The 24,748-nt window shown below is 42.9% G+C and overlaps 1 protein-coding gene across 2 annotated transcripts in view; it reads left to right on the forward strand.

Annotated features, from left to right (window-relative positions):
- The window catches only part of LOC137373877 (protein transport protein Sec24D-like), a 282,185-nt gene extending 265,749 nt beyond the window's left edge, over positions 1 to 16,436 (forward strand). For both annotated transcript variants that reach the window (XM_068039393.1, XM_068039404.1), the window contains exons 22-23: positions 10,116 to 10,205; positions 12,805 to 16,436. In XM_068039393.1, the coding sequence (XP_067895494.1) occupies positions 10,116 to 10,205; positions 12,805 to 12,945 (231 nt within the window). In that variant the 3' untranslated portion in view covers positions 12,946 to 16,436. The remainder of the gene's footprint in view (positions 1 to 10,115; positions 10,206 to 12,804) is intronic.
- The last annotated feature ends 8,312 nt before the right edge of the window (positions 16,437 to 24,748 follow it).

Consider the following 24,748-nt stretch of genomic DNA (forward strand, 5'->3'; position numbering starts at 1 on the left):
TGTGTCATCAGCAAATTTAGCAACCATACCTTCGGTCCCTTCATCTAAGTCATTTATAAATTGTAAAAAGTTGAGGCCCCAGCACAGATCCCTGTGGTACACAACTCATTACATCTTGCCAACCAGAAAATGACCCATTTATGCCTACTCTATGTTTCCTGTTAGCTAGCCAATCTTCTATCCATGCCAATATGTTACCCCCTACACCATGAGCTTTTATTTCTCGCAATAACCTCTGATGTGGCACCTTATCAAAATCCTTCTGGAAATCTAAGTACAATACATCCTCCAGTTTCCCTTCATCCACAGCACATGTAACTCCCTCAAAGTACTCCAATAAATTGGTTAAACATGATTTCCCTGTCACAAAACCATGTTGACTCTGCCTGATTACCTTGAATGTTTCTAAGTGCCCTGCTGTAACGTCTTTAATAATAGCTTCCAACATTTTCCATCAGACAGATGTTAAGCTAACTGGCCTGTAGTTTCCTTTCTGTCTTCCTCCCTTTTTGAAAACAGGATTTACATTCACTATTTTCCAATCTAATGGAACCTTCCTCGAATCTAGGGAATTTTGGAAAATTAAAACCAATGCATCAACTATCTCACTAGCCACTTCTTTTAAGACTCTAAGATGAAGTCCATAAGGACCCAAGGGCTTGTCAGCCTGCAGCTCCAACCATTTCCTCAGTACCACTTCCCTGGTGATAGTAATTTTCTTGAGTTTCTCCCTCCCTTCCATTTCCTGACTTACAGCGAATTCTGGGATGTTACTTGTATCCTCTGTAGTGAAGACCGATGCAAAATACCTGTTCAATTCATCTGCCATCTCCTTATTATCCATTATTAATTCCCCAGACTCACTTTCTATGGACCAACGCACACTTTGTTAACTCTTCGTTTATATATATATAGCACTTAGGAGCATGCAGGTGGCAGAGAGCGTCATAGACAGGAGTTTTAGAGAAGTGGTTACACCCAAGGTGCAGGCAGATAGATGGGTGACCGCTAGAAGGAGCAGGCAGTCAGTGCAGGAATCCCCTGTGGCTATCCCCCTCTCTAACAAGTATACCGTTTTGGATACTGTTGGGGGGGATGGCCTATCAGGGGAAAACAACAGCAGCCAGAGAATGGCACCACGGCTGGCACCGTTGTTCAGCAGGGAGGGACAAAATGCAGAAGAGCAATAGTTATAGGGGACTCTATAGCCAGGGGCACAGATAGGCGCTTCTGTGGACATGAAAGAGACTCCAGGATGGTATGTTGCCTCCCTGGTGCCAAGGTCAAGGATGTCTCTGAACGGACAGGGGGCATTCTGAAGGGGGAGGATGAACAGCCAGAGGTTGTGGTACACATCGGTACCAACGACATAAGCAGGAAGAGTGATGAGGTCCTGCAGGGGGAGTTTAGGGAGTTAGGTAGAAAGTTAAAAGACAGGACCTCTCGGGTTGTAATCTCGGGATTACTCCCTCTGCCATGTGCCAGTGAGGCTAGAAATAGGAAGATAGTGCAGCTAAACACGTGGCTGAACAGCTGGTGTAGGAGGGAGGATTTCAGATATCTGGACCATTGGGATCTCTTCAGGGACAGATGGGACCTGTACAAGAAGGACGGGTTGCATCTAAACTGGAGGGGCACAAATATCCTGGCTGCGAGGTTTGCTAGCCTCACTCGGGAGGGTTTAAACTAGTGTGGCAGGGGGGTGGGAACCAGAGCAGTAGGACAGCAACTGAAATAAATGAGGGGGAACTAGTAAATAAGGCCAGTAAGACTAAGAGGAAGAGCAGGCAGGGAGATGTTGCAGAGCACAGCGGGACTGGTGGTCTGAAGTGCATTTGTTTCAATGCGAGAAGTATAACAGGTAAGGCAGATGAACTTAGAGCTTGGATTAGTACTTGGAACTATGATGTTGTTGCTATTACAGAGACTTGGTTGAGGGAAGGACAGGATTGGCAGCTAAATGCTCCAGGATTTAGAAGCTTCAGGCGGGATAGAGGGGGATGTAAAAGGGGTGGGGGAGTTGCATTACTTGTTAAGGAGAATATCACAGCTGTACTGCGGGAGGTCACCTCGGAGGGGTCGTGCAGCGAGGCAATATGGGTGGAGCTCAGGAATAGGAAGGGTGCAGTCACGATGTTGGGGGTTTTCTACAGGCCTCCCAACAGCCAGCGGGAGGTAGAGGAGCAGATATGTAGACAGATTTTGGAAAGATGTAAAGGTAACAGGGTTGTAGTGGTGGGTGATTTTAACTTCCCCTATATTGACTGGGACTCACTTAGTGCTAAGGGCGTGGATGGGGCAGAATATGTAAGGAGCATCCAGCAGGGCTTCTTGAAACAATACATAGATAGTCCAACTAGGGATGGGGCCGTACTGGACCTGGTATTGGGGAATGAGCCCGGCCAGGTGGTCGAAGTTTCAGTGGGGGAGCATTTCGGGAACAGTGACCATAATTCCATATGTTTTAAGGTACTTGTGGATAAGGATAAGAGTAGTCCTCGGGTGAAGGTGCTAAATTGGGGGAAGGCTAATTATAACAATATTAGGCAGGAACTGAAGAATTTAGATTGGGGGCGGCTGTTTGAGGGTAAAGCAACATCTGACTTGTGGGAGTCTTTCTAATGTCAGTTGATTAGAATCCAGGACCAGCATGTTCCTGTGAGGAAGAAGGATAAGTTTGGCAAGTTTTGGGAACCTTGGATAACACGGGATATTGTGAGCCTAGTCAAAAAGAAAAAGGAAGCATTCGTAAGGGCTGGAAGGCTAGGAACAGATGAATCCCTTGAGGAATATAAAGACAGTAGAAAGGAACTTAAGCATGGAGTCAGGAGGGCTAAAAGGGGTCATGAAAAGTCATTGGCAAACAGGATTAAGGATAATCCCAAGGCTTTTTATACGTATATAAAGAGCAAGAGGGTAACTAGGGAAAGGGTTGGCCTGCTCAAAGACAGAGAAGGGAATCTATGTGTGGAGCCAGAGGAAATGGGCGAGGTACTAAATGAGTACTTTGCATCAGTATTCACCAAAGAGAAGGACTTGGTGGATGATGAGCCGAGGGAAGGGAGTGCAGATAGTCTCAGTCATCTCATTATCAGAAAGGAGGAGGTGTTGGGTGTCTTGCAAAGCATTAAGGTAGATAAGTCCCCAGGGCGTGATCGGATCTACCCCAGAATACTAAGGGAGGCAAGGGAAGAAATTGCTGGGGCCTTGACAGAAATCTTTGCATCCTCATTGGCTACAGGTGAGGTCCCAGAGGACTGGAGAATAGCCAATGTTGTTCTTTTGTTTAAGAAGGGTAGCAAGGATAATCCAGGAAATTATAGGCCGGTGAGCCTTACATTAGTGGTAGGGAAACTATTAGAGAGGATTCCTCAGGACAGGATATACTCCCATTTGGAAACAAACAAACTTATTAGCGAGAGGCAGCATGGTTTTGTGAAGGGGAGGTCGTGTCTCACTAATTTGATTGAGTTTTTTGAGGAAGTGACAAAGATGAAGGAAAGGCAGTGGATGTTATCGATATGGACTTCAGTAAAGGTCCCTCATGGCAGACTGGTACAAAAGGTGAAGTCACACGGGATCAGAGGTGAGCTGGTAAGATGGATACAGAACTGGCTCTGTCATAGAAGACAGAGGGTAGCAGTGGATGGGTGCTTTTCTGAATGGAGGGATGTGACTAGTGGTGTTCCGCAGGGATCAGTGCTGGGACCTTTGCTCTTTGTAATATATATAAATGATTTGGAGGAAAATGTAGCTGGTCTGATTAGTAAGTTTGCGGACGACACAAAGGTTGGTGGAGTTGCGGATAGTGATGAGGATTGTCGGAGGATACAGCAGGATATAGATCGGTTGGAGACTTGGGCAGAGAAATGGCAGATGGAGTTTAATCCGGACAAATGTGAGGTAATGCATTTTGGAAGATCTAATGCAGGTGGGAAGTATACAGTAAATGGCAGAACCCTTAGGAGTATTGACGGGCAGAGAGATCTGGGCGTACAGGTCCACAGGTCACTGAAAGTGGCAACGCAGGTGGATAAGGCAGTCAAGAAGGCATACGGCATGCTTGCCTTCATCGGTCGGGGCATAGAGTATAAAAATTGGCAAGTCATGCTGCAGCTGTACAGAACCTTAGTTAGGCCACACTTCGAATATTGCGTGCAGTTCTGGTCGCCACACTACCAGAAGGACGTGGAGGCTTTGGAGAGGGTACAGAAGAGGTTTACCAGGATGTTGCCTGGTCTGGAGGGCATTAGCTATGAGGAGAGGTTGGATAAACTCGGATTGTTTTCACTGGAAAGACGGATGTGGAGGGGTGACATGATAGAGATTTACAAAGTTATGAGCGGCATGGACAGAGTGGATAGTCAGAAGCTTTTTCCCAGGGTGGAAGAGTCAGTTACTAGGGGACATAGGTTTAAGGTTAGAGGGGATGTGCGAGGCAAGTCCTTTACACAGAAGGTGGTGAGTGCCTGGAACTTGCTGCCGGGGGAGATGGTGGAAGCAGGTACGATAGCGACGTTTAAGAGACATCTTGACAAATACATGAATAGGATGGGAATAGAGGGATACGGTTCCGGAAGTGCAGAAGGTTTTAGTTTAGGCAGGCATCAAGATCGGCGCAGGCTTGGAGGGCCGAATGGCCTGTTCCTGTGCTATATTGTTCTTTGTATAAATCTATAGAAACTCTTACTCTCTGTTTTTATATTTCTAGCTAACTTTCTCTCATACTCTTAATTCTTCTTTCCATATCATTTTAGTCATTCTTCGCTGTTTTTTATATTCTGTCCAATCTTCTGACCTGCCACCCATCTTTGTGTAATTACATGCTTTTTCTTTAAGTTTGATACTACCTTTAACTTTTTTAGTTAACCACGGATGGTGGGTCCTCCCCTTGAAATTTTTCTTTCTCGTTGGAATGTATCTATTCTGTGTATTCTGAAATTTCCCTTAAACGTCTGCCACTGCATCTCTATTGGCCTATCCCTTAACCTGATTTGCCAGTTCACTTTCGCTCACTCTCCTTTCATGCCCTCATAATTGCCCTTATTTAAGTTTAAAATACTAGTCTTGGACCCACTTTTCTCTCCCTCAAACTGAATGTAAAATTCAATCATATTATGATTGCTGCTGCCTAGCGGTGCCTTAACTATGAGGTCATTAATTAATCCTATCTCTTTGCACAATATCAAGTCTAGTATTAGCCTGCTCTCTGGTTGGCTCCCGAATATACTCTTCCAAGAAATTACCCCAAAAACATTCTATGAACTACTCATCTAGGCTACCTCTGCCCATCTGATTTTTCCAGTCTACATGTAGGTTAAAATCCCCCATAATTATCAATGTACCTTTATGACAAGCTGCCATTATTTCTTCCTTTATACCCCCTCCTACAGTGAGGTTACTGTTAGGGGGCCTATAAACCACTCCCACAAGTGACTTCTTGTCTTTATGATTTCTCATCTATGCAAACTGCTTCTACATCCTGATTTCCTGAATTTAGGTCATCCCTCTCTATTGCGCTAATACCATCATTAATTAACAGAGCCACCCCTCCATCTTTTCCTAGCTTCCTGTCCTTCCTAAATGTGATGTACAATTCAATATTCAGGTCCCAATCTATGTCATCCTGCAGCCTTGTCTCTGTAATGGCTATCAGATCATATTTATTTATTTCTATTTGTGCTCTAAGTTCATCTGTTTTGTTTCGAATGCTACCTGCATTCAGATACAGAGCCTTTAGTTTTGTCCTTTTTATTTTTTTAACCTCTAGCCTTATCTGTTGATTTACTCTTAGATTTGTACTCTCTGTCCCTTTCTGTCACAGTCTGTTTATCATTTCCCATATTAATACCTTTCTCTCTTGCCTTGCCTCTACTCTTTGATTTACTATATCTTCCCAAATTTGATCCCTTGCCCCCACTATTCAGTTTAAAACCCTCTCCACTTCCCTAGTTATGCAGCTCGCTAGAACACTGGCCCCAGCACAGTTCAGGTGGACCGTCCCAATGGTACAGCCACCACTTGCCCCAGTACTGGTGCCAGGGCCCCACGAGCCGGAACCCAGTTCTACCACACCAGTCTTTGAGCCACGCATTAATTTCTCTAATCTTATTTGCCCTATTTCGATTTGCGCGTGGCTCAGGTAATAATCCAGAGATTATTACCTTGAAGGTTCTGCTTCTTAATTTGGTGCCTAGCTCCTCATACTGACTATGCCGAACCTCTTTCCTTGTCCCACCTATGCCATTGATATCTACATGGACCACAACGACTGAATGGATCCTCCCCCTCCCACTGTAACTTCCCTTCCAACCCTGAGCAGATGTCCCGAACCCTGGCATCGGGCCGGCAACACAGCCGTCTGGACTTTCTCTCTTTACTGCAGAGAACAGTGTCAATCTCCCTAACTATACTGTCCCGTACTACCCCTACATTCCTTTTTGCTTCCCATACTTGAATGGCTTGCTGTACCATGGTGCCATGGTCAGGTTGCTCATCCACCCTGCAGCCCCCACTATCATCCAAACAAGCTGAAAGAACCTCAGACCTGTTGGATAATCGCAAAGGCTGAGGCTCCTGCACTTCTGCCCTCTGGATCCCCCTACCTGCCTCCGCTGCAGCCACACTCCCCTGTCCCTGACCACTGACCAAATCAGACGACCCTATCCCAAGGGGTGTGACATCCTGGTACAAAATGTCCACGTAACTTTCCCCCTCCCTGATGTGTATGTGTCTACAGCTCTGCCTCCAGCTCAGTGACTTTGAGCAGAAGCTCCTTGAGCTGCAAACACTTACTGCAGACGTATTTGCCTTGGATCACATTGGCATCCAGGAGCTCCCACATACTGCAGCCGTGACACATCACTTGTCCTGCCATCCTTAATGTGGGAGCAGTTCCGAGGAAATTGCATGCTAATATTACAAGTTCCCTTACTCATTTAAGTTGTTCAACTGGGCCCTCACTATTACATTGTATTGAGAATCTCCAGTCATCATTAGAATCATAGAAAGTTTAAGGCACAGAAAGAGGCCACTTGGCCCATCGTGTCTGTGCCAGCCAAAAAAGATCCACCTATTATCATCCCACTTTCCAGCATTTGGTCCATAGCCCTGCAGCTTATGGCACTTGAGGTGCATATCCAGACTCGTTCTGAATGAGTTGAGAGTCTCTGCCTCAACGACCCTTACTGGCAGTGAGTTCCAGACCATCACCACCATCTGGGTGAAAAAGTTTTTTCTCATCTCCCCTCTAATCCTTCTACCAATCACTTTAAATCTATGCCCCCTTGTCACTGACCTCTCTGCTAAGGTGAATAAACCCTTCACCTCCACTCTATCCAGGCCCTTCAAAAGTTTGTACATTTCAATCAGATCTCCCCTCAGCCTTCTCTGTTCCAAGGAGAACAACTCCAGCCTATCTAATCTTTCCTCATAGCTGCATTTTTCCAGTCCTGGTAATATCCTCGTAAATCTCCTCTAAACCCTCTCTAGTGTAATTACATCCTTACTGTAATGAGGTGACCAGAACTGCACACAGTACTCAAGTTGTGGCCTAACTAAAGAGTTATATAGTTCCAGCATAACCTCCCTGCTCTTGTATTCCATACCTCAGCTAATAAAGGAAAGGATTCCATATGCCTTCTTAACCACCTTATCAACCTGACCTGCTACCTTCAGGGATCTGTGGACATTCACTCCAAGGACCCTTACTTCCTCTACAGTTCTCAGTATCTTCCCATTAATCGTGTATTCCTTTGCCTTGTTTGACCTCCCCAAATGCATCACCTCACACTTCCCCAAGCTGAATTCCATTTGCCACTTTTCTGTCCATCTGACCAGCCCAGACCATCAATATTTTCCTGCAGCCTACAGCTATCCTCCTCGCTGTCCACCACATGGCCAATCTTTGTGTCATCCGCAAACTTTTTGATCATGCCCCCTACATTTACATCCAAATCATTAACATACACCAGATAAAGATAAACTCTTTCCACTGGTTGGAGATTCTAAAACTAGGGGGGATGGTCCAACGATTAGGACCAGACCATTCAGGAGAGATGTTAGGAAGCACTTCTTCACGCAAAGGGTGGTAGAGGTTTGGAAGAGAAGTTTCTGCCACAAACAGCAGTTGAAGCTAGAACAATTGTTAATTTTAAATCTGAGATAGATTGCTGTTTGTGGGATTTAGGCCACAGATCAGCCATGATCTCATTGAATGGCGGGACAGGCTTGAGGGGCTGAATGGCCTACTCCTGTTCCTATCTTCTTATGTCCTATGTCCTGTAAGTAAAAGTAGGGGACCCAGTACTGAGCCCTCCAGAACCCCACTGGAAACAGCCCTCCAGTCGCTAAAACAGCCGTCAACCATAACCCTTTGTTTCCTGCCACCTTACTGCATTTCCTGGATCCCATGGGATTTTATTTTTTTAACCAGTCTGCATGTGGGACCTTGTCAAAGCCTTGCAAAATCCATGTAGACCACATCAACTGCACTGCCCTCATCTATCTTCCTTGTTACTTCTTCAAAAAATTCGATCAAGCTGGTCAAACAAGACCTTCCCTTAACAAATCCTTGCTGACTATCCTTGATTAACCTGTGCCTTTCTAAGTGACAGTTTATCCTGTCTCTCAGAATAGATTCCAATAATTTGCCCACTGCTGAGGTTAGACTGACTGGCCAGTAATCATTCGGTCTATCCTTCGCTCCCTTTTTAAACAGAGGTACAACGTTAGCAATTCTCCAATCTCATCTGGCACCACACCTGTATCCAGTGAGGACTGGAAAATGATGGTCATTGTAGAGCTAATTGACATGTTTCAGTGTATGAAACTGCTCCCCTCAACTATTCCAGCACTGAAATGCAGTAGTGCTGATAATTCAACAACTTAAACATGCAAAATGACCCGAGGTGCTTGACTGTTGAGTAATGAGGAATGGAAACACTGAGCTAGGGAAGAGAAGTTAGGGCAAGTGATTGAAAGTTTGGGAGGAAAGGTAGGTTTTGGGAATGTTTTTTGAGGGGTAGAGTGGTGGAAAGAGTTCATCGGACAATATTTCACCTGCATTTCTGAATGGATTTCATTACACATATAACGTTGAAGGGTGAGTGCATTCTGGATAGGCAGGAAGACCGGAGCCTCTAGTGCCTGAAGAAACAAGCCAGGTGGCTCTGCTGGATATAAAGAAGAAAGACTTGCATTAATGTAGTGTTTTTGATGACCTCTCAAAGCACTTTGCAGCCAATGAAGTACTTTTGAAGTGTAGTCACTGTTGTAATGTAGGAAATGTGGCAGCCAATTTGTGTACTGCAAGCTTCCCACAAACAGCAATATAATAAGGACCAGATAATCTGTTCTTTAGTGATGTTGATTGAGGGATAAATATTGGCCAGGACACCAGGGAGAACTCCCCTGGTCGTCTTAGAAATAATGCCGTGGGATCTTTTACATCCACCTGAGAGGGCAGACAGGATCTCAGTTTAGCATCTTATCTGAAAGATGGCACTTCTGATGGTGCTCTCAGTCTGAACGATAGTGTCAGCCTACAATTTTGTGCTCAAGTCTCTGAAGTGGGACAAGGCAAGAGGTCTACATTTTGAGTCACAGGTGGTATTTGTAAATGTTTCATTTAAATATTTAATTTATTGACTCCAGTATTTAAATATATAACACGTAAAACAATGCACAATGCCAGTGTGGTAGGAAATCTGTGCAAGTAGCAACTTTCTATCACAGTGGGAAACCCATCCTATCTGTAAAGCACAAGAGCAGTTCCTTAAGATATACAAATGTTCAAAGGAATGCCATTGTCTGAAAAGAAAAGTCCAGCTATTTGAGATGCTGGAGGGGTTCGAGTTGCCCTTAACATAGCTTCTCATTTCAGATTGGAAAATTGGAAACCGCTGATAAATAATGAGAAGGCTGGCAATAATTATGTAAAATGTACATTGAAGTAGTGGTGGCATTAGCACTCTTTTGAGCGGGCAGGTGTGCATCACAAAATGTTATACTGGATTTAGGCCTAATTTGACCATCTGAACATGGGTGGTAATCACCTGAGAATGGTACTCAACACTTTGACCTTTGAACAAAGTCTAACTTTCACTTTGTTACAGACATCATTACCTGAACTGGACAATCCATATTCAAAGAAGATTAGGTCAATCATTGACAACATAAGAAACCAGAACCCTTATTCCATGAAGGTAGGCAGAGGTGTTAATGATTATTCGGGTTTCTTTTTGAGCGGTCTTATAATAGTTCATTCATTATTCTAATTTCTGGTTTAATTGTGGTGCAGTAACCACAGGTGCCATTTGAGATTTGTCAGTTCATTAACTGATGGTATGAAACATGAGCCCATTTGGCAACTTGTTAGTGTATGCTTGCACTGTGCCCCAGAAGCGTAAGATAGTAAAGTGTGGGTTTGCAGTTACAGTCTCCAATATCAGGTGGCTAGACTTCCCCTCCAAAACTAATGGTGTCCTCTTTAAATAAGGAGCTTGGAGTCCCATGACATCATTAGGCCCCAATCACAATTTAAATTTTTGCCTGAGCAGAGAAGTCGCTGCAACTTTCCCATCAGATTAACATCTGTCATAAGAGAATTGGAAGCAGAGGAGGCTATTCAGGGTAAGTTTTTTTTTTTACTTTCCTTTTTGGGGCCTTGAGGAGCAAGAGTACAAGAAAAGTTTAGATCTCCCCTGCCCTATACTTCCCCTCTTCCCTACTGAATGCCACCCCCAGAACTCCCACATTTGCCTAACTGCCAGCAGGCAAACAAGGGCTGCTTGATTTTTCACAAGCCAGCAGCTTCCTGCCCAATTCAACCTGTGGCTTGTTATTGAGGTGATTAAATTCCTGTGGTCTTATTCTGCTGCAAGGGAGTTGGAAATTAACAGCCTCCCTCAGTTTCTTGCTGGAAACCTGCTGAGTGGTAAAATCAGGCCCACAAAGATGGTAATGTCAACACATTTATTGCCTATTTTCCGTGAGTGAAATATGTTCCTACTCTATGGCCTCGATTTTTAACTGACACCAACTGACAGAAACCAGGTGGGGGAAGTTAAAATAAGGGGAGTCCTGTTTTAAATATGCAGATCAAATCCTGGGCCAAAAGAGGCCCAGAAGATAAATGAAATTTACTTTTCACGTTTTCTTGGGCTCCTCCCCGCCTTACAAGGAAGATTTGTGTCTCACTTGCAGTAGACTACCCCTGATTTTAATCAGTTGTCCCACTCCAATCACAGTTCATACCTCTCGGCCTCTTCTCCCATCCCCCCTTGTGGCATTGAACCTTTCTCCCTACTAACTGCCACGGGTCCCTGGCTGCAGTCTCCTGCCACGTTGTCAAGAAGGGAGGCTGCAGTAGGTTATTTAATGCTTCTGCCATTCCTCTGTAAAGTGATTCTTGACAACACAGCCGGCCGCTGATGTCATCAGACTGCGCCAAGCTACGCACATGCGCAAACGGGCTCCTGCTCTCTGCGTGTGCGCTGCGTTCCGCATTGCCAGGACTGGTTGGCGCATGCGCAGATGACCTCTTCGCCCTCTTAGGCAGATGCTGAGATAGCATTTGGCACTTCCCCATAGCAGAGGAGGGAAAATTGGTGGGAGTGTCATATTGTTTTTTTTTCTACAGTTCTTAACAATCTGTTTGAGGATCATTGGAGACTGCAATTGCTGTTGCCATACATCCTTGAGCCTTGGAGAGTGGGAGGGTTACATTCCATTTTCAATTTTTAAAAATATAGCTCATTGCAAACCCATATATCTTTTGATATTTACTTGCAAAAATATGTGAAAAACACTTGTAAGTATTTACAGTCTTTGTTTTTGGTATTTTTAATTGGGATTAAAGCAAATTGGAATTGGAAATACTCAGCATATATCATCCATATCTGCCTCAAATGCTGCATACTTCAAAACCTTGTTGAAATGCTAATTCTGTTGAAAATTCTTTGTAGTTCCCTGTCAGTTCTGAGTTATATGTTTTAAATTAAACGTTCTTGAGTTTGTAAAATGTAATGCGCAGTGGTTAGCACCGCAGCCTCACAGCTCCAGGGACCTGGGTTCGATTCTGGGTACTGCCTGTGTGGAGTTTGCAAGTTCTCCCTGTGTCTGCGTGGGTTTCCTCCGAGTGCTCCGGTTTCCTCCCACATGCCAAAGACTTGCAGGTTGATAGGTTAATTGGCCATTATAAATTGCACCTAGTATAGGTAGGTGGTAGGGAAATATATAGGGACAGGTGGGGATGTGGTAGGAATATGGGATTAGTGTAGGATTAGTATAAATGGGTGGTTGATGGTCGGCACAGACTCGGTGGGCCGAAGGGCCTGTTTCAGTGCTGTATCACTAAACTAAACTAATATAAGGGCATGAAAGGGTTAATGTTTGGGACAGTGAGAGTAAACCCCTCCCACCGTAGTGATGATGATGTAATAGTCACATGGATCTTAGGCTGGGAAGAAGCTAGAAGCAACACAAGGTGTGCTTGCTAGACAGGCTTCTGGAGAGTGTAAATAGTTACATCTGTATATAATAAATGAGTTATTCTTTAGCCCTATAAAGACTCTGAGACTGCTACTGACAGGACTCGATCTACGTTACAATACACAACATAAACAAAAGTAACATAGAATCCTTCCCTTTCAGAAAATAATGTGCCATTTAAAACTAGGAAAATGCTATTATATTAAAGTATTCAAGTGAGGTCACCAGGAATTATATCAAACTAAAGGAGTGTTTGCAACAAATTGTGTGCCCTGGAGTTTAAGTCTGATTTTCTTTTCTTTCCATCTGCAGTTGATAATATTAAAGCAAAAAGATAAATCAGAGGGGATCTTCAGGCAGTTCCTGGTGGAAGATAAAGGCTTGCATGGAGGAGCTTCTTATGTTGATTTCCTCTGCTATGTTCACAAAGAGATCCGCCAACTTCTCACCTAAAACCCTCCTCAACCCATTGCGAGGAATGTCTTTTTATTGAACTCCACAGGAAAAAGGGACAGTGTAAACTACAGATGTTTAAAATTATACATGCTTCAAGACTTTTGTTGACAGGACTTGAGTTTTCTTAAGAGGAAACCTGTTTTAAGCTTAACAGGAATCTAGTATATTTACTATTTTATAACAACTCAATTGTTAGAATCAAAATGTCACTGATAAAATAGTTGATACCGATACATATATGTATGATATATATATATATATATATATTTTATATATATGTGCAATTGACAGTATCAGTACTCTCATCTGTGTATGCAGTTATGCCTTGGTTGATTGATTTAAAACTGTTACAATGTGAGAACATTGTTAGTAACAAACCACCAAGCTTGCCACATGGCGATAAATCTATCAGGTAAATCTTTATTTTATAATGTTTCACCCTGCAACTGAGAGTTTGGTTCTGATCAACTGGATATGTGTGAAAAGAAAGAAGAGCAATTTGGTGAATCCCACCCCAAAGCAAAACTGCAATCTAGTAGAACAGTGTCATTCCAAAGTATTTATGAATCATGATGTCAGTTGCCGAAGGTGAGGCTAACACTTCTGCAGATGTTCCTCAATGTATGAAACTTCTAATAGTGTAGTCATAAGGCAGAGGATTTGGGAACAACCAAAAGAAACTGAAAACTAAGCATTACCAGTAAGTCTTAATTTTGATTTGGTTATTTTTGACAATAATTGTACCTGTCAATTCCCAGAATCAGCTCTTTAGCCATTCCTACAATTGACTAATAATAAATAGCCAAGTATGTGTGTTGTATTATTTCAGTCATTTATCCCTAACATCAAACTCCCTGAGGTTGTTACTGCAATTGGACAGTAAAAGGGTAAAGTACTAAAAAACCTTGTCATCTGTCAGGGTACGCGCATTTTCTATTATGTATCATCTGCAAAAATTATTTTCTGTAATTTTTTAATAATACCTATTTACAGGTAGAGTTAGAGCAATGTGCAAAACTATAAACTATTTCTTTCTTTCACAATTTTGGGTAAATCAAATAAAGTAATCTTGGATTTTTTTGTGCAAAGGGCCAACAGTCTTAGACTATCCTCTTACTTTACTGTGTGCATTTTTTTTGTCTTCCCAGTCTGCTTATGCTGCATTTCTTAAGCATCAATAATGGACAGTGTGCTTAGTTTACTTCATAGCAGTGCATGCTCTTGTCATTCACATTCACAGTCACATACGTTTTGCACAATGGATTTCCATTCCTGATGGTCATTGCTACTTTTTTTGTATGGGACGACACTATCTTGTTATGTAGCACTGTGTTTGACCTTTCCTAAGCACAGTATTAAGTGATAAGGAATGACATAAAAAATAACCTCTCATCAAAGTATAAAGTTAGCATTTGTCATGCTTGTATTGTCGTCTTGCAAGGCTGATGGAACTGCACAGCTGATTTTTGCAATCTGTGATTGCTGCAACTTTCAAACGTATAGTTAGTGGGGGGCCGGTGGGGGGAGGGGGTGATGGCAAAAAGCAGCCAGCTTAGAACTAAACATTAGCAAGCAGTGTGTCACAAGGGGACAATTAAAATACAGTTTGAAGATGGAGGTGGATAATTCACAGGTCATGATCCTAGCAGTTATGCTGGGATCATGTTTGCCAGTGCTGACCATCGGGTTATGTGGTCAGCAGAGAACACCTAATCTACATGGGACAGCAGGCACCTCTGTTAATATGGGCACATCTCTAGCTCCACGCAGACAGAAAATCTGGCACCTGACCACTAGGCTGTTTGCTTGAGAAATCTGACTGCATGCCATATTGGTTTGGATGCATGCTGCAGTTAGTCAGAATCCCAACATTGGAACGGTGCTTGAAGTAGGCATTAGAGCCCTGATCTGTAGAGGCAATAGACCCAACTCCCGTTTCAAGCTGGCATACTCTATGACTTCAGGGCACCCTAACAAATATGGTGTGCAGTGCATACTGGTGCGTGAAAAAAAAGCAAATGGCACACACCATATTAGCTTCAGCATCCATTTCTCACCCCAGACTGATGCTGCTTGATCCAATTTCCAGGCCTTGTCTTAGCCCCCTACTATAATTTGCCCTGTAGGAGGAGGATATAGGCAAACAGGAAACTCCCAGAAAAGGCAGAGATATGGCGTAATCGGGTTGCCACCATTTTCTGTGGAGCTTCACCAGTCTCTCTCTGGAGTTATGACAGGAGTTCAGTGGAACCCCAAAGGAATTTCATCACTAACTAATATTATACATGAAAATAGGTACTCACAGATTTCAATAAGTTATTACAAATGTTATGTATAAACAAGTAGGACAGAAAATGCAAGGCTCCAGTGCCAGCAAGGAACCTCACCAGATGTGAGTGCAGAGTGCAGAATTGAAGCTCATGTGCAGCCCCATCTCCAACCCATTCTTGGTTTTAATGATAGAGAGCCTTATAATTTATGTTATTATAATTTCACATACTTAATTTTGCACATTTTTCAAATTACATAGCAAGCATTAACTGAGTTAAATGTATGTAAACAAATACAAACTACAATGAAAAGTTGACACCTGAATTAAAGATACATTTCATATATTTTTCAGGTTTGGTACACAAAGGGGGATGTAATGATGGAATTTATTTTGGGGAGTGGTGGAGGAGACTAAACAGACATAAAAATGGTTGCCATGCCTGCAACTGAAAATCTGTCATCAGGTTCAGCAAGAGTTTGTGGTCTGTAGTTGGCGAGGAGGGAGAGGGAGGCGAATCGTTCATAACAGTCATTGACTGATGGTTTTATTTGTCCTTAAGTCATTGTTTCAATCAGGTTTATGCGGTTAAAGGCAATTTGTCCTGTGATGGTGCACAGCGCAGAAAATATGTGGAGTGATGTGGGTACTTGGTCATCATTTTTCATGTAATTTGTGAAAAGGTTAGGTACTCAAATGAAATATCAAGCTTGTAATTCTTAGCGACCACCATTAAGCACCCAATGATTTAAAATATTGTCATATAAAATGACAGGGGAAGCCTTTAATACATTTGATATATTCAATTGATGTATCATTTCGAATTATAATATGCATAAAACACTCAGTTATAAAATCCTGTGGTATTGAGATGTGAGCTTTTTTTTGCCAAAGTAACATTGTGCTGCAGTCTTAAGGTTTGCATTCCCATTTACATGCAAAAAGAAAATTATACATTTGAATTAAAGTCAATTTTTAGCTTTGTAAGTCAATTCATAAATAGTGGTTGCTCTTCATTATAGTTACTTGCAAATGTTAATTGTTAAAGAAACCCTTACTGATATTTATAGTCAGGGGTAAGATGAGGTATGCGTGAAAGAAAGTGCTTGTAATTAAGACCTGAACATGACTTTTCTGTCATGTCTTTAATTATGCAAATTTTTATCCTGTTATTAATTATGTTAATAGAAAAAATGCAAATAAAAGTGAGTGCCTTTTACTGAAATAGTGTTCATTTTGTCTTAAAAAACAAATAAGAAAATAACATATAATGCCTTCCACATCCTCAGGATGCCCCAAAGCAGTTTACAGACAATTAATTACTTTTGAAGTGTAGTTACTGTTGTAATTTAGGCAACCATGTCAGTCCATTTTCACACTGCAAGGTTCAATAGTGGCAATGAGATGAACGATTAGTAAATTCGTACACTGGATGAGCACCCCTGTGCCTTAACTAGTGCTGTGCAATCTTTTCTGTGTGCCCAAGAGGGTACATAGGGCTTCAGTTTTAATATCTCATCTGAAAAAACAGCACCTGCAACAGTTCAGCACTAAAGTGTCAGCCTGGATTACGTGCTCAAACCCCAGAGAGGGGCTTGAACCCATGACTTTATAATCCAAAGGCAAGCTGACTACCACTAAGCCAAAGCAAATACTAAATGTATAGAGCTGTCACTGCTGGAAACAAATCCAAAAGTAGTAGTACTTACAAGTTGGTTGCAAAAGATACACCGTGACATCATTGTACCTGAACAGCTAAGCGTGACAAAATCTACCCTCCAAAGTTCTTTATGACTTGCAATAATTGTGCAAGCACCACTTCATTGTAATGTTGGAAGCAAACTATCTGTTGGGGGTAGCAGCTATAAAATTCACATTATGTTGGGCTGAATTTTACCAGCCCCTCAATACCGTGGGTCGTGGTGGGAGGGCCCATAAAATTCTGCGGGGGAGGCCCGCCTCGACCCCCGGCATTGAGAAGGGCCCGCCGCATATTACCAGTGGCGGAGGGACCTCGGTGCAGCACCCGCCCCCCGCCCACCCCCCCCCGCCCCCCCAACGCTTGGCGGCGGGGCCTTCACCTAAATATTTAAATGAGCACTAATGAAATGCAAATGAAGTTACCAGCCACTGGCAGCTGCCCCACGCTGATTTTACCGCTGCCGATCATAACTGGCACTGGTGGGGAGGGGAGATGAGTAAAATTATCAGGACGGACGGGGGGCGGGGGGAAGCATGGAAAACCTTTTTTCATTGAGTGTGGGAATGGTGGGAAGGAGATTAGGGTCAAAGGGAATAAAGTTCGGTGGGGAAAGGTCGTTATTGCTAACTGATTTTTTTTGGGGGGGATAGGCCAAGAAAATGACTACGTGCGGGGTGGGGGGGGGAGGGTTTGGTAGGAGAGGGGATTGCAGATGTGGACAAAGCTTTATTTAAATTATTAAAGAACCGGTCCCTTTAATCATTTAAATGTCCTCTAAGGGCTGGAAGCCCTTTTAAAATGGTGCCTGCGCGGACGCTGTTGCCGACGACATGGTGGCCGTCCCTTCTAAGTCATCGGGGGTGGCCGCTCTTCCCCCTCTATTTAAATGAGCCCTTGCGCATAATATCGCGGGTGCTCAGCAGCGGCACATCCATGTTGGAAGGCTGCCGCTTTCACAGCGCAGCACACTGATAAAATTCAGCCCGTTATCTTTCTAAGTATTTATATTTACTCATTTACATTTGCTAACTTCCAATCCGCTGGGACCATTCTAGAATCTAGAGAATTTTGTGAAATCATAACCAGCATATCTACTATCTCTGTAACTACCTGTTAGAACGCAAGATGTAGGCCATCAGCTCCTGCAAATTTGATGGATTTTAGTCTCTTAGGTTTCTCCAGTACTTTTTCTCTGCTGATATCAAGTACCTTAATTTCCTCACTCTTATTAGCCCCTAGGTTACCCTTTATTTCTGGTAGGTAAATTGTTCCTTCTACTCTGGAGACAGGCACAAATTATTTGTTCAATGTCTCTACCATTTCCTCATTTCCCATGATAATTTCTCCTGCCTCTGCCTCTAAGGGACCATCATTTATATTAGCTACTCTCCTTTTTATATACCTCTAAAAGCTCTTCCAATCTGTTTTTATATTCATGGCTGAAATATTATGCTTGCCGGACGGGAGCCGTCCACCGACCGAAAACTTGGTGATGATCTCACCTCTGCTGGGCCTGGGGATCCAGACCAGATTTTATGGTCCCCAGGCCCTTAATTGGTCTTAGGAGAGTCTTCCCCCTCATTGAAGCAGAAAGTCCCTAATGGAGCTACCAGCCAATCAGCGGGCTGGCAGCTCTTAGTCTCAGCAGCGCCACTGGGAGAAGTGGCCACTGCTGGGACTACACCCAGCTTCAAGATGAAGAGGAAGGACAGCCCTGGAAAAGAGGTGAATTGGGGGAGGGGGGCAGAAGGTGTGTAGGGCTTTACGAGTGGTTGGGGCATCGGGGGCGGCCCTCCGTCGGGCACAGAGTGCCCGATCAGGAGGACCCTCCCCACCCCCCGTCCCCCCCCAAGCTGTCAGAAGGCCGCCAGCTTCTAACAGTTGGCTTTTCTTAGGCCTCGGCCACCCGCCTTCCAACAGTAAAATCCCCACGGTGGCAGGCAGAGGCCCTTAAGTGGCTTGATTTACATAAAATAGCGGTGGAGGCAGGAGCAGGTCAGGAAGGGCCCCTTGAGGCCTCCCACTCCATTTTATGCCCTCCTCCCTACTGCCCGCCACCAGCCTGCTCTTTGGGGGGGGGCGTAAAATTCCAGCCCATGGCTAGTTTACTCATCTATTTTTTCCCTTTTTATCAAGTTGTTGGTGGCCTTTGCTGATTTCCGAAAGACTTCCAATCCTCAGGCTTACCACTATTCTTTGCAACATTTTAATCCTCTTCTATTATTCTAATAATATCCTTAACTTACTTAGTAAGGCACGAATGGATCTTTCTTGCTGAGTTTTTGTTTTTTAATAGAATGTACTTTTGTTGAACATGTTGAATTGTTTCTTTAAATGTTTCCCACTGTTTACCTAACTCCATATCTTTTAGTCTAATTACCTAATCAACTTTAGCCAGCACTCCCCTTATACCTAAAAATTGGCTTTTTTAAGTTTAAGATTCGCATTTGGGACTGGAGTATGTCACTTTCAAACTAGATATTGAATTCAATTTTATTATAATCACTTTTTCCCAGTGAATCTTCTAGTATGACATTAATAATTAACCCTGCCTCATTGCACAATATTAGATCTAAAGTATCCCTAGATAGTTCCATAAATTATTGTTCCTGGAAACTCAGGAAAGCATTCTACAAAAATTCTTCTTCAAGACCATCTTTACCAAATTGATTGATCCAGTCTATGTGAAGATTTAAGTCACCACAATTATTGCATTGCCTTTGTTACAAGCTCCAATAATTTCTTGCTTAATGTTCTGTCCAACAGTATAACTACTGTTAGGATGCCTATAAACTACTCCCAACTTGCTATTCCTAATCTCCACCCATACTGATTGTACTTCCTGATCTACTGAGCCAAGATCCTTTCTCACTCCTTATGTCATTCTTTACTATCAGAGCTATTCTCCTTTTTCATTCTGTCTGTCTTTTTTAAATATTGTATACCCTGGAATATTTATTTCCCAACCTTGGTCACCTTGTAATCATGCCTCTGTAATGGCGATTAGGGCTAAACCATTTTGCTCTATTTGTGCCACTAGTTCATCCATCTTATTGCAAATGCTTCATGCATTCAGGTAAAGAGCCTTCAATTTTATTTTTTTTACTACTATTCTTTGCATGGACCTTATTCGCTGATGCATTATTACATTTAAACTCTCTGTCCCTTCCTGTCCCACTCTGACTTGTCTTTACCTACATTGCCACACTGTTCTATTGTCTGGACTTTTCTCTTTGGATTTCGAAATCACCTGCACCTGAGCCCTCCCCTTCCCACCCCCTGATTAGTTTAAAGCCCTATCCACATCCCTATTTATACAATTCGCCAGGGCACTGATCCCAGCCTGGTTTAAATGGAGCCCAGTCCAACAGAACAGCTCCCTTTTTCCCGAGTACTGGTGTCAGTGCCCCATAAATCAAAACCCCTTCTTCCAACACCACTCTTTAAGCTATGAACTTAATTTTCTAATCTTCTTAACCCTATACCAATTGGCTCATGGCTCAGGTAACAATCCAGAGATGATTACCTTTGAGGTTCTGCATTTTAATTTGGACACTAACTCCTCAAGCTCTCTCAGCAGCACATCATTCCTAGTTCTACCTATGTTGTTGGTTCCTATGTGGACCACAACAACTGCATCCTCCCCTCCCATTCCAAGTTCATCTCCAGCTGCAAGGAGATGTTCTTAACCCTGGCACCAGGCAGGCAACACAAACTTCAGAGCTCCCAGTTGTGGCAGCAAAGCACAGTATCTATCCCCTGATTATACTGTCCCCTATCACTACCACATTCCTTTTCGCTCCTCCCACTTGAATGACTTCCTGCACCATGGTGCCATGGTCAGTTCGCACATCCACCCTACAATCCTTGTTCTCATCCACACAGGTAGCAATCACCTCGTTTCTCTTGATCAAAGTCAAGGACTGAGGCTCCCCCATCACGACACGCTGGCTCCCCAGACCTGCCTGGCTCGCAGTCACATCCTCCTGTTCCTGACCTTAGACCATCTCTAAAGTTCTACGACCTAAAGGGTGTGAGTCTCTCCCACAACAAAGTGTCCAGGTAAGGGCCTGTTTCAGTGCTGTATCTCTAATCTAATCTAATCTAATCTAATCTAACTCTCCCCCTCCATGATGCACTGCAATGTCTGCAACTCAGACTCCAGCTCAGCAACTCTGAGCCGCAGTTGCTCCAGCTGCAGACACTGACTGCAGGTATGGTTGTTCGGGACTGCAATGCATTCCACAGATTCCCACATGTTGCAGTCACTGCACATCATGAACCCTGTCTTGTCTGTCTAACCTTAATTATTTATTTGATTAGTTAATTAATTACTAATTTAGCTAGCTGAAGTAATGTCTCTTAACTTGAAAACAAAGGAAGAATACTCACCAGCTACTGGAGATGCAACAAAGAGAATAAAAAGCAGCACCTACATCCCCCTCTGCACCAAATTCCCACTTGCACCAGATTTCCAACTTAGCACTCAGTCCACAAAGCTCCCAGCCATTCATAACTCTTTGTAGAATCAGGTCCTGCTTGTCAACTAAAAATGTTAGAATGATTTCAAATAAACATTGAATATAGATTGATTTCTCAGAGGGTTTCCGCTTCTACCAGATCTAATTATATGACTTTTGAGCTAGTTTGTAGGGTTTTTTATTACTGTTTTAGGAAGGATGTCAAGGCCATGGAGAGGTATAGAAGAGATTCGCAAAGATAATACTTGGCTGAGAGATTTTAGTTAGAGTCTCTAGGCTGTGTTCATTAGAATAAAAGATGTTAAAAAAGGAAATTTGGTTAGAGGTGTTCAAACTTTTTTTACTCATTCATGAGATGTGGGCTACGTCGGCATGGCTAGCATTTATTGCCCATCCCTAATTGCCCTTGAGAAGGTGAGCTGCCTTCTTGAACTGTTACAGTGTGTGTGGCCAAGGTACTTCCATAGTGCTGTTAGGTATGGAGTTGCAGGATTTTGATGAAGGAACGGCGATCTATTTCCAAGTCAGGGTGCTATGTGACTCAGAAGGGAACTCGGAGAGGTGGTGTTACCTTGATATAATAAATAGAGAAAACCATTTTCATTGATCAATCATTTGGCTACTAGACAAAATTAGTTTAAGAAAATCATCAAAAGAATCAAGGAAAAGGCCCACCACTGCATTCTCAGACAAACTATGACCCTGCACACCTCCCAAGAACAAGTACTAAAAAGTAACTCACATGCAATTATAGAGTAATATTTCAGTACCAAATACCTCACAACATTAGTACACTCCTGTATTTGATTCAGTTTATTGCCTTTTCTACAATTCCTTAGCAGTGAAATAACACCTCATCAATGCAATGTACCAAACTACTGAATCTCAGAAACCCGGAAACAGAACAAGGATGAAAGTAACAAAAATTTGTTTTCATTTTTAAAAAATCTTGCAATAGGAGGCTCAAATATTTAAAGAGATAAATGTGAAGGTTGTTACCCAGGTTAATAGGGCTGTTAAGAAGGCATATGGTGTGTTAGCTTTTATTAGTAGGGGGATCGAGTTTCGGAGCCACGATGTCATGCTGCAGCTGTACAAAACTCCGGTGAGACTGCACCTGGAGTATTGCGTGCAGTTCTGGTCACCGCATTATAGGAAGGATGTGGAAGCTTTGGAAAGGGTGCAGAGGAGATTTACTAGGATGTTGCCTGGTATGGAGGGAAGGTCTTACGAGGAAAGGCTGAGGGACTTGAGGTTGTTTTCGTTGGAGAGAAGGAGGAGGAGAGGTGACTTAATAGAGACATATAAGATAATCAGAGGGTTAGATAGGGTGGATAGTGAGAGTCTTTTTCCTCGGATGGTGATGGCAAACACGAGGGGACATAGCTTTAAGTTGAGGGGTGAAAGATATAGGACAGATGTCAGAGGTAGTTTCTTTACTCAGAGAGTAGTAGGGGCGTGGAACGCCCTGCCTGCAACAGTAGTAGACTCGCCAACTTTAAGGGCATTTAAGTGGCCATTGGATAGACATATGGATGAAAATGGAATAGTGTAGGTCAGATGGTTTCACAGGTCGGCGCAACATCGAGGGCCGAAGGGCCTGTACTGCGCTGTAATGTTCTAATTCTAATTCTATATAATTGAACTCACAAAAATTATTTCAAAATCCATTAAATTCATGTAAAGCAAACTTTTTGTTTAAACTGATTTATTAGTAAATATTTTGCACAAAATATTACCTTCAGAAGTCCAGCCATGATTTGTTACAAATGTGCCATCTATAGTATTGCTGCAAGCTCAGAAACATAATAATGAACTCCAATTGGATTCAGAAGTAAAAATTCCCCTTCAGAATAGTCTGCCACTGTGAGCCAGGAGATTCCTATCAAGCCAGTACAATAGTTTGCATAATAATAAAAGCAAAATACTGCAGAAGCTGGAAATCTGAAATAAAAACAGAAAGTGCTGGAAATACTCAGCAGGTCAGGCAGCATCTGTGGAGCGAGAAGCAGAGTTAACGTTTTAGGTCAGGTTCTGATGAAAGATCACAGACCTGGAACGTTAACTCTGCTTCTGTCTCCACAGATGCTGCCTGACCTGCTGAGTATTTCCAGCACTTTCTGTTTTTATTACGATAGCTCGCATGCTTTCTTCTGCCGATTTTCAGCTGTAAATCAAAGGTCAGCTTATGCATAATTTAATACCATCTGCTATGTGCATACACAGGACACCCTCAGTGTAAACTCTCCGGGGACTTCATTCAGCTCAGGCCACTTTGACCCAAGTTGAATGGAAATTGGCTTAAGTAGTGATTTATCACAGGAACTTCATCTAAAAATCATAAAGCAATTGCAGATAATATCATGAAATTCATGGTTAAAAGGACAGTGTTACTCCAACTGAAAGCTAAGTCATTGTTTGCTTAGCAAAAGAAAGCAGTAAAGTTGTTTGAAACATTTATTATTTCTGAAGGAGAGGTACTTGCTGATTCTCAACAGTACTCACTGCTATTGGGTCCTGAAAGGATTCCTGCAGTTGACTCGTTTACAGAAATGAACATTAAAGGCAACTTTCTCTCTCCTACAGCAAACCCACATGCCACTGTGGAGTGTAAAGGCCTGCAGCAGCTCAAAGGAACTACCACATGACAGCATTAGAAACATTCATAAATGTGGAGTGTTTTGACATAACAGCTATAATGGAGATGTGACTAAAGACTGAACAAGGCTAGCAACTTAATGGGCCAGATTTTCAAAGATGAGCCTGGTCTGGTTTTTGGTCTGAGATCTGCCACCTCTGGGAAGCTGAATCAGATTGCAATTTTCAAGGGGAAAGTCTTATTTGGTATGGAGATGGGTTTCCTGTCCTCTTAGAGCCAATGGGATTGAAAATGGCAGTGGATCAGATCAAGTCTGGGGTTCATTTAAACTTCCATGGCAGCCAGCACTGAGGCTGCAGGTTGTCTTGAGGGAGAGATCTTCCTTCCACAGCACCAGAGGGAAGGGAGCTGTCACAGGGGCAGATGTCACTTGCTCATCAATGCCAACCTGGATCTAATGTTAGGAACATAGGAGCAGGAGTACGCATTCAGCTCATCGAGCCTGCTCCGCCACTCAACTTGATCACAGCTGATCATCTATCCCAATGCCACTTTCCCACGCTAACCCCACATTCCTTGATGTCATTAGCATTCAGATATCTATCAATTTCTGTCTTGAACATGCTCAATGATTAAGCTTCCACAGCCCTCTGCGATAGAAAATTCCAAAGATTCACCACCCTCTGAGTGAATAAATTCCTTCTTATCTAAGTCTTAAATGGCCTATCCTTTATTCTGAGACTATGGCC

Source organism: Heterodontus francisci, chromosome 1 (assembly GCF_036365525.1).
Source record: "Heterodontus francisci isolate sHetFra1 chromosome 1, sHetFra1.hap1, whole genome shotgun sequence".
NCBI lineage: Eukaryota > Metazoa > Chordata > Chondrichthyes > Heterodontiformes > Heterodontidae > Heterodontus > Heterodontus francisci.